The sequence below is a fragment of the Triticum aestivum genome, chromosome 2B, assembly GCF_018294505.1.
Source record: "Triticum aestivum cultivar Chinese Spring chromosome 2B, IWGSC CS RefSeq v2.1, whole genome shotgun sequence".
Lineage (NCBI taxonomy): Eukaryota > Viridiplantae > Streptophyta > Magnoliopsida > Poales > Poaceae > Triticum > Triticum aestivum.
Window position 1 is genome coordinate 591979664 of NC_057798.1, and position 10491 is coordinate 591990154.

Genomic DNA, 10491 nt, shown 5'->3' on the forward strand with positions numbered 1-10491 from the left:
CTTGATGCTTCAAAACTATTTAAAGGTTTAACAGTGACGAATGCGGCTCCAGAGCGCTCCTTGGGCCGGTGAGGTTAGGATTACTCGTCGTCTAGCAAAGTTTGGTGTCTGATGCTTCAGAACTATTTAAAGGTTTAACAATGATGAATGCGGCTTCAAGGCGCTAGTCCTTAGGGGCACGTCACACGTGCATGAAGGCTTGTTGACTGTCAACGATAAAATCAAGCCGGCTCCAAGCGGCTCATTCTAGTAGCAGTAGTCGTTCGGTGATCTATGTGCCTCAATATGATTTTTATTATGTTTGTTGCTTGAGGTGTTTTATACTTCCGGAGAACTTTTAGAACAGATCTGGATCCTTTTCCCAAAAAAAAAAAGAGGCTCTGAAATATTGAATGACAAGCTTCACGCTTCCACTGGATTTTAAAATTATCTGCAAAGCCTGCATTCAAAAAGTAGCGGCTACCTTTACTGGATCATGACTGCTTCATCTTCCTTGTGGATGCACACAGACCTTACCATAATTCCTCCTAAACACGTCAAGTTTGGTCTACCCGACCTCTCTTATTTTTGAAGTTTGGTCTAGCCGACCTCTCTTATTTGGCTGAACCAACTCGACAATGTCAGTACAATCCATGGATAAATCACACAAAACGTGTGTGTTTAGTGCAAAACAAGAGTGCACCAATATCATTTATGCACTTGGCTACAAAGTTGTCTTGAGTACTGAGGAGTTTCAGAACTTACTACGTAATTCCTAGCACGAAGACTCCGCGCCAGGACAAATTGTTTCCGAAAGTACATCCTACCGGCACTAGCATGGCCCAACTGCTGTTCAGGTAGCCAGTTACTCTAGAGGTCAGATCCAAGAAGACCCAAACATGCGCTCAGGATATCAGAGTACCTAAGCACGATAGCGAAAACCACACAAGCACGAGTCCCTGATTCCTACATTCCACTCTTTAGAAGCATGTGTCAAGAACTTTACTACACGTGGCGATGTTAGGCAAGACTTCAGTTGCTAACGGGCAAGAAACCCGTATGACGGCATGTCCTCAATTTGCTGAATATCTTCAAGTAATAGCTCTCTCTCAAGCTGGCGCCGTGTGGATTTAATAACAGTCTGCAGTGAGAGTACACCAATTTGGTCAGAAAAGAAGGGACTCTGTACGAACAATGTGACAAGGAGAATGCACATTGAAGAAAGGCATACATTAAAATCCATATATGTGGCGTGCATTTCAAGCCATTTCCGATCCATCAGCTTAAAGGTTATGCAGTAAAGAATATCAAAAGCTCGATCGTTTTCTGCAGAAAATAACAATGGTTAGATGTTAGTAGCTAGGGGTACACTTACAGTTACAGTAGGAGCAGGCCACCCGTAATAAGATGGTGGCGTTATTTATTACACCTATGATGTCATCCAATATTAAGGATATTAATTTCCATGCTATGGAATTAAATTAAATTTATTTATGGTCAAGTCTTCAACTGCCCTTATAATTGCTGTGCGTTGAAGCATGGAGAACAGTCAAAGTTGGGCCATTCAACTGAGCCCACAAGATCAGCTGTAAGGATATTGCCTTGTTAACAAGCACTGAACCTTTAATCAGTCATTAATTACCTACAATTGATGTAGATTACCGCATAAAACTACTGTACTGTACAATTATTCTGGGACAAGAGGTCCATATAGTAGCCATGTAAGATTTCAATTTTGCAAAAATGTTACAGTAGACTGTACCTATAAGTAGATTTAGGAACACTGCTCCAATCAAAGACCTTGGCTTAGCTGCAGAAGAAATCAGTATTAGTCACTGTGCCATTTGTTGATAATTGCAAAAGCAAAACCAGTTTCACAGTTTAGAAAATTTGCTCGAGGGGAAGGTTACATAGAAGTAAATCCATCAACTAATGAAGAAGCACAGAAAAGTTTAATGAACAAACCTGCTTGAAGATCAAGCATCTGAATGAGCATAAATGTAATATTTACTCCAGCTACAGCAAATGGATATTCCCATAATGCTCTGTCACCATTTTGCTTACAAAGGAGCTCCTCGAAGGATTTCTGCACAGAAAGTGCCTCATTGAGATGAATGAAAGGCCAAACATATAAAAATATAAACATTACCTATCTTAATAGTTCGATAATAAATATTATACATTGCAGTTATTAGCAAAGGATCATTAGCTGTTCAATTTTCAAAGGAGACAGGGTTCCATTGCTAGCTGAATAGATTTGTATAACTGTATATCGCATGAGTCATTAGATTCTTCCCTGCTCTAGCTAAGAGAAGATCATTGAAACCTAGCAATTGGCGAGAAACAGCGATGAATCTGAACCAGCATTTAAGTAAAGGGATTTGTACTCACTGGATAGTTCTTAGCGAAGTAAAGTAAATTCTCCAAAGAGATAAAGCCACCACCCCTGTAATTCCAGCACAATAAATGATTCCAGATCCAAAATTTAACTAAGAAATTATTTATTTCGTAAAGGGCATGTGCGGGAATGAAGGAATGGAACAATACCTGAAATCTGTGGATGGATCTTTCCCTTGCCATCCCATCTCCTTCCATTGATCTGATACTAGTCCTAGAAGTTCAGTCCCAGGAAAAGAAGCATGCCAAAGGGCTTTGAGTGCTTCCTAATGAACAAAAGGTGTGATGAATGGGTTATCAAATGTAGCATTTGAAATGTATGTTCAGGTTTGCTAGATCAATATGAACTATTAATAGCAACAGAGAACAAACTATAAGCAAGGATTTGTGCTGGTGAGCTGCAGGATCATTTGGTCAATTTACTCATGCCAGAAATCACTTCCCCTACTTTGAACAATCTACGGGCACAGTAGTCTAACTAAACTGATTTACTGAGTTACACACGTCCAGTAAATCCTGATACCCTGGGAACATCATATTACTCTGTTCTATTAAAGCAAACATGAGAGCACAGCCATTTTGTTAGGTACCACACTATACAATGTCAGACAACACTGGCCAGCCTTATAATTAGAGAACAAAGCTCGCCACGAGATTTTAACAGGAAGATCCTGAGTTCATCTTACAGTGGAGCAATATGGGGTGTCTGAAATACAGAAATAGCACACTACAACCGACAATCAAACACATTGGTGGCGATACCATCCACGGGTCATACCTGATGTTCTCTATTTTGACTATCATAAGGCACCTCAATCCGGTTCTGTAATCTTTGTAGGCACTCTTCCTGCAATACAAAATCCATTATTGTCATAGGAAGCTTCTAAGTATTTTTTTTTCAATGGTAGCTTCTAAGTTCAAAGTCCTAAAGACTACGACATGACATGCCAATTCAAGAGAGCAGTATTTGTTGGACCATTGTATATATCCTGTCGCAATCTAAGCACAAATACAATGAAACACGACAGTTGCACCCGCTGTGATTCCAGTTATCCATTGCATTCATGTTTGACAAGCAATCGCGTGATTACTACATCAACAAATACCGAGCACCGTTCACCTGAATGGGGGTCAGATCGAAGGAAATGCGCGCGTCGCTGTCCCTCCTCTGCACGCAGACGCAGGAGAATCCCCTCCCGATCCACGCCGTCGACCCCGACACGACGTCCGCTGGAAAAGGGGGGGAAATAGAAGCCCATGGACGTTCGTCAGCCTCTTTCCTGAACAAGCAAGGGGGGATCCGAGGCGAGCGGACTCACGCACGCACGCACCCACGTGACCCACGTACCCGGCGATGGGTGGTGGTGGCCGGAGAGCCGGCGCACGGCGAGGAAGGAACCGCCATTCTGCTCCATGAGGCGCGCGGGCGCTGCCCTCCCTCCTCCCTGTTCCTCCTCCTACGGTGCCCGCCTGCCTACGCGCCGCGATCAGCGAGGGATCCCCATGGCAGGCTCGGGCCGCGGCTTGATCCTGGTGGGCGGGAGGGAGGGCGAGAGATCCCACGGGCGGATCACGGGGGGAAAGTGGGGGGCGGGGCTGCACGACGACACGAGGGCTCGGCGCCGCGGCGGCCTCTTCTCTCCTTCTCTTATTATCTCCCGTCGCGTTGGCGTTGGCTTGGGTTGGCAGCTTTGGCGCTTCTGGCTTGGCGGATGCCGATGGGGGTGGCGGCCTCGCCTCGCCTTGTCCGCTGGGGGTAGATAATTGCGCTCGTGTCCTGTTGCTTTCCCTTTTTAGCCAGATCTGACCACCCGTTAACCCCCTGCAATTAGCCCATGATTCCCGTTACCAAAATTAATTTCCTCGTGTTTTTTTACAAACAACCCACATAACCACAGGAAGAAGAAAACAGAGCGCTAAGATCACAAAACGCCCCCAATTTCTGCTACATTTTCGCTGCGTGCATTGGCCGTATGTTTGCAGAAAAACTAAAGAGAAAATTAAATCACATTAGCTTGGCCTGTTAAACAGCTGGGGCGCCATATCTTCAGAGGGAAACCAAAAAGCTTGTTAGCAAAAGTAACGGCGGAAAAGCTAAGCTACTTGCAAAGGTAACGGCAAGAAATTAAAAGGTGGCCACCGATCATCCCGTGGTCGAGAACGCTTACCTTGCGCTTGAAGCTTGCTTTAGGCGGCGAGCATAGCCAGTTTAGAATGGGGTAGAGCGCACATAAAGCGTGATTGCACATCAACACGATAATTCCCACCTACTACTGTGTAAACTTCGAACATCTAGCTTGTACTGCCAAACAGCCTGTTCATGGAGTACTTCGACCGTGCCGTGCTCCTTTTTAGCATGTGTTCTTTGCTGCAAGCACTAGATTCCGCATTAACGATATTCTGCTAAATAAAGCAATGCGAATGGTACTCCTTTGGTATAGTCCACTTTTCTAGCATCAATCTTTAATCACCAAAACCATATGCATCTCTCCTTTATCAAATTGATTGACGGTTTCAAATTTTACACGGAAAGTAGCAAATGTTCTTCATCGTCTTTCTCAAGGTTTAAGTACCCTTTTTTTTTGCGGGAAAAGGTTTAAGTACCTTGGTTGCATCTTCCAAAGCTGGACTTCCTGCATCTGCTCCACGAGGCATGACCATGGTCCAGGTCCACCCATGTTCTCCAACGATCAAGCTAAGCAAACATTGTATCGGCAATCTGAAGTAAATTAGAAAAAAGAAGTCAGATGTAATCAGAGGGGTTACCTTTCAGAGCACCTTGCACATGATGGAGAGCCTGATAGCTAACATTTTTGTATACAGTTATACCTTTATCTGTCAATCACAGTAGTTCAGGCTATTTTATACTCACAGACACTGGCCATGGTCATAAATCTTGTCCCCCAAGAAGCCAAGATCTAGATAAGGTACAATGTGGAGCAAGTGGCCTAAATTAACCATTCTAAATGAGCCATTCTATGGCATAAAATATGGCCGTGCACATGGCAAGCAAATGCCTAGGTCTCCTTCCTGGGCTCTTTTTCAGCTCATTTTCTTGCTGATGAAACCGAAGCCTGCGCATTCAACAGAGGCAAAAGGTTTTACAACTGATCTATGATGGAGTACATCAACTGGAGCACTATTTTATTGGAACTCACACATCCATAGACATTATTGCTCCTATACTAATATCCAGAAACAGATGTTACTACAAACAGAAAGCTTAAAGTGGCGAAGTGATTTCTTTGAACTATGGTGGGACTGGTTAATTCCACCTGCGCTTGATTTCAGTTTTCGTCCGAACTTCCCTGAGCTTCCCGTCAGTTCCATAGTCCCTCTCCATCACCAGATTAATCCCTTCCTCCGAGTACCAACTAACTCCGATGCAGAGTATACCATCTTTATCTACGTCAACATAGGCGGTGACGCCTCCAGGCAACCAAAGTATAGTCACGTCTTGCATATCGAGCATCTCCTCCTCCCCGAAGAAAACAGAGCTCTCTGGCAAGGTTCTCTTCTTCATGGTCTCCATGCACAAGTATACAAAGGCGGCTCCACCCTCTATTTCTTTTACTTTCTCACTGAAAATTGGTGTTGCACTGACTTCATATACTTTCCAGGGGCCTGTCAATTCTGATGGTTTCGTCCGCTTTCTTTGAGAGAAAGGTCTGACGTCAACAGGGGTAATACTGCAAAAATAAAATGCTATTCAGGAAGACCAAGCATAATTAGTTCATCAATCTACAAAAAGCCGGATGGTTCTTGTGCGTGAAAGAATAGCTGCTGAGACATGAAAGCCATGTTGCCAAACTATAAGGAGGCCGATATGTAAGACAATTCAGATCATGAGGAACAAGCATGCACAAGCTGTAGATGAGAATGTCTTCAATGCTGTATAGGTAGAAAACATCTTTGAAGGATGAAATCAAGCAGAAGTAAACCAGTTTTCAATTAGCCTCGTTTTAATTCGTTGCAAACAAACTACAGTCTGTGTTATGCTTTTCTGTGTCCTTTCTAGATTGGTGGCACCAGTCTGACACTTAGTAAATCAATTCATTATTGTTCAATCTGAACAGTTTCCTCCTGAGTCATGATTGCTGAATAGCAATAAAGATATATGTCATAAGCAGAAAAGCAGATAAACTTGTAGTAGTGGATAACAGGAATCATACTCTTCAACATGGATATTTGCTGGGCTAGCCCATTTTTCTTCATACACAGCAACCCTTACGGTTTGTATATTCGCTCCTCCTTCATTGAATTCAATGGTATGCACAATACGCAGTCTTTTGTGGCATCCTTTGACCAGACTCTAAAACAAAGCTCAATGCCATTGACAGTTATGGATTGGCAAATCCAAACCCATAGACAACACAAAGTGTCGAGAGGAGAAAGTTAAAGGCAAAAGGCTAACATGAAATGTATTATACTCCCTCCGTCCCAAAATAACTGTCTCAACTTTGTACTAGCTCTAGTACAAAGTTATACTAAGCTTGAGACACTTATTTTGGGACAGAGGGAGTATTTATACATACACATGATCATCAATAATTCATTCCCATAACAGTCGGAGCAGCCTCTCCAGCAAAAGGCTAACATAATAATCATATTAGTGTCAAAAAACGTCTTATATTTTGATACAGAGGGAGTAGTTGATTAGTAGCTATCTCTGCAAAATGATTCCATAATACTAGCTCACACAGATTGTTGTTACAAAATAAAGAAAGAGGAGAAGTGCCTAGCACATCATCAGAAGCATGTACACCAGCATCACTATTGATTTTGCTATTTAGGCGTCTATATGATTCATAAGAGCAATTCACATGTCTATATGAATCACAGAAGTCTAGTTTCGTTCCTCTTGTAAAAAGCCAAAAACAGATCTCGAAGGAAAGCATCGGGCAAAAGACTATTCTCAGTCAACATTGCAGTATTGCACTGAACAGAAATTCAGTTTTTGGGGCAGATGAGTAAAGTTCAGAAGAGTAAACATACTTGCTCAAACTGATACGTTGGTGAGAGGAAGTATTTAGATTCATCATATTCGCCGATTTCTATATCAAGTGGACCTCTAGAGTATGATCCATCCTGAAAACGAAAAATGCAGTAGCCAAAGGAATAAGTCGATAATTCAAATTCACAAAACAGGAAATGTGTAACATTACTGAACTTAATTAGGGGGGATGATAGCCCAGTCCCACAGCGAACAAGTGTGATTGAACAGTAATGGGTATACTTAATGTCAACAGTATATTTAACTTACATGTGGAGAAACGGAAGGTCAGGAGCTGCATGGCTAGTTTGACATAGGGGAAACGTATTTTCTGAGCTAGATTATCCGCCTTATAGTTGTAGGGTAAGACTAAGGAGATAACTCTACAGATTGTCTGGAAGCTCCTTTGGATGTATTTCAGTTTTTCTTGCATGGCTCGTTTGAGCTAAGAAAGTTTGCTTGAATGCAAACTAGCTGTTCAAGTTAAACTCATCTTTAGAAAAGGACAGAGCTTAAGCTATGCAAACTATCTAAAAAAGATCCCCATGGTTCATGATTTCCCCAGAGTCTGAAAAGTGAGCAGACACTATGAGCATCTTAATAAGGCGCTGCTACTGAAGAAAACCTGCTGAGAGGTTCAAGGTTTAACATCACAACTAACTGCCTGTTCTAAAACACCATCTAAGTGTTCTATGTTCAGCATCAGGAAATAGGCTGTAGCTACAAGTTATAACTTCTAAATTACAACAGTAGAGAGGAATGCGATCATATTTTTTTTTTTTGAAAGGGAATGCGATCATATTTTTGGTTCAGTTAGTCATGGCTAAATAAAATATACAGTGTAAGGTCAATCATCATATTGCAACTTTGAAGAGCTGAACGAGAAAAGATGTTTTAAAAAGCATTGGAGGTATTTGAAAAGGGCAGAAAAAAGGGGTGAAGAGAAAAGAATCTCACCTCAAAAAATACAATCCCTGGTTCTTCAATCATAACATCTTCATCAAGTACATCGCTCTTTTTAAGATCAAAATATTCATGCGCAGGTAAATCAACAGTCCCACTGGAGATACCATGACTCCATTCATCATCGCTGGCACTCTGCTTCTCAGCTTCCCCATGAGGATTGAGCTGCACCCAATTTGTCTTCCTTTGGATCTCGGTCCCATGAACACTATCATACGACTTCTCAATGCGAGAAAGAGTGTAGCAATCATAAAGATACTCCTGTTTGCTTCCTAGTCCAACAGGTTCCATCTCTGCTGTGATTGGTGAGAACACAGCTCCGACACCCTTCCATACGCCACTTAAGCTACTCGCAAATGTATCCCAGGAAGGCCTTAATACAGATTCCTAATAAGATAAAAGAAGACAATACTCAATATACCAGAAATTACATCAACGGGATAGTATTTACTGGCCTGGTAACTGCTGTTTGATTGCAAGTATGCTTCATTACAGTTCAGTCCGTAGTTCCCCACTATCTGAACTTCTGAAGCTAGCCCATTGCAAGTGAGTAGTGAAATGCTTTGCGAAGTGCACACTGCAGTGGACTACAGACTACTTGTCGTTGGTTAAATGGATAAACTGAACTTATACTCCTCATCAAATCGCAAAATTGATTCGCTGGCCAAAGTTCTAGACACGCGTGCCCATGGCACAAAAACAGTCCAGTTACCTGGGTCTGGAGCACGGTCTCGACCTCCACCAGCATGGCTCCGGAGACCAGAACCCTCGAGCCCGCGTCATTCTCCTTCCTACTCCCCGGCGGCGGGGGCGCCCTGCTGCGCCCTCCCGGGCGCCTCCGCCCGCGGTGGTTCTTTTGGGACCGACCCTTCTGCTCGGCGGCGCGTTCGTTGTCTACGCTCCAGACGTTCTCCTTCCCCCTCGACGACGCCTTCCCGCCCCGGGCGGCGCACCGGATGGTAGCCCTGGAGGTGGAGGGGCGGTGGCAGTGCGCACTGGCGCCCAGGACGGCGGGGCTGCCCCCGCACGCGCCCAGGCACGGTGGCTGCATGCTCTCGATCGGTGAGCGGCTGCTCGGCGAGTGTGCAGCCGGCGGTGGCGGAGGCGAATGGTTTGGACTTTGCGGATAGTGCCTTGGAGACCGTCATTACGATGACACGCGGGCCCCGCGGCTACAAAGCGGAGGGAGACCTATCTCCCGGGGAATACGCCTCTCCAACTTGCAAGCGTACTATCTGGATACGCTTTTTGTGCTGGGACTAGATACGCTTTCTTAAACCGAAAGCAACATTATGTAAACGCCTTCCTAATAATCTGTTAATGCGAGAATACTGTGGCGAAAGTGTGCCTACAGTAGTGTGCACTGATGCAAAGGGCCAGTGATTAAAATTTTGATCGCTGCCGTCCTAGCATCTGAATTTACTTTCTTCAATACGTGGACGCCTTTTACAGAAAAAAAATTATATGCATAACTACCTTTTTTGGGATTTTTCATCTAACAACCTACAACATCTTAACTTAATTTCAAATAGTATGAATGTGCATGCCTACCTACTTGCCTATGATACTCTCTTTTCTCGAAACAATGTTGTCTAGTCTCTCCAAATCTATTATACCTAAGAGATTGATTCCCGTTATAGGATTTATCTCAACACGCAGAGCATCCACCTCATCACACGTGCCACATCAGGTATCATCTAGTTGGAATATAAGTCGGCCACGGGTTTTTAGATCCTCGATTTGATTGGCGAAACATGTGTTGTGTGCCATATAGATTCATAGTCGAATGAACTTTCTAATCATATATTCATAGTTAAATCAATGGCCTAAATTCCCGTGTCCGGATTATATTCCCATTCAGAGGGAGTATGTGCCATCACATATGTGCTTTTACAAATAGATGATACTCACTGTAGTTGCGGAAATCAGTTGCAATATATTTGAATGGATTTGATTATATAAAACCTGAATGTTTGAATACAATATGAGAATAAACCTAGGACTACATATTATCATTATTAATTGTATTTGATTATAGTTTAGCTGAATTATTATTGTATTTGATGTAAGTGACATCATATACTAGAAAGGTTTTTGTGAACCAGCCTGTGGTTGGATAGTTAGAGAGACAGTGGTATCCCCAGCCCACTAGGGTTCAA

The 10491-nt window shown here is 43.1% G+C and overlaps 1 protein-coding gene across 8 annotated transcripts; it reads right to left on the reverse strand.

Moving 5' to 3' along the window:
- Positions 1-633: 633 nt before the first annotated feature.
- Positions 634-9473, reverse strand: LOC123046210 (ELMO domain-containing protein A). Of its 8 annotated transcripts, XM_044469515.1 has the most exons (13): positions 9045-9466; positions 8327-8719; positions 7372-7464; positions 6549-6688; positions 5652-6065; positions 4981-5095; positions 3155-3223; positions 2527-2642; positions 2371-2425; positions 1945-2065; positions 1742-1789; positions 1211-1305; positions 634-1120 (listed from the first exon to the last, which is right to left on the reverse strand). In XM_044469515.1, the coding sequence occupies exons 1-13, from the start codon at positions 9381-9383 to the stop codon at positions 1019-1021; spliced, it is 2100 nt and encodes a 699-aa protein (XP_044325450.1). In that variant the 5' UTR covers positions 9384-9466; the 3' UTR covers positions 634-1018. The 8 variants fall into 8 exon arrangements, 5 of the variants coding, with proteins under 5 accessions (XP_044325450.1, XP_044325453.1, XP_044325454.1 ...); XM_044469518.1 differs by lacking the exons at positions 5652-6065; positions 6549-6688; positions 7372-7464; positions 8327-8719; positions 9045-9466 and adding exons at positions 3497-3606; positions 3708-4198; positions 5206-5547; XM_044469519.1 differs by lacking the exons at positions 4981-5095; positions 5652-6065; positions 6549-6688; ... (1 more) ...; positions 8327-8719; positions 9045-9466 and adding exons at positions 3497-3606; positions 3725-4016.
- Between the last annotated feature and the right edge of the window lie 1018 nt (positions 9474-10491).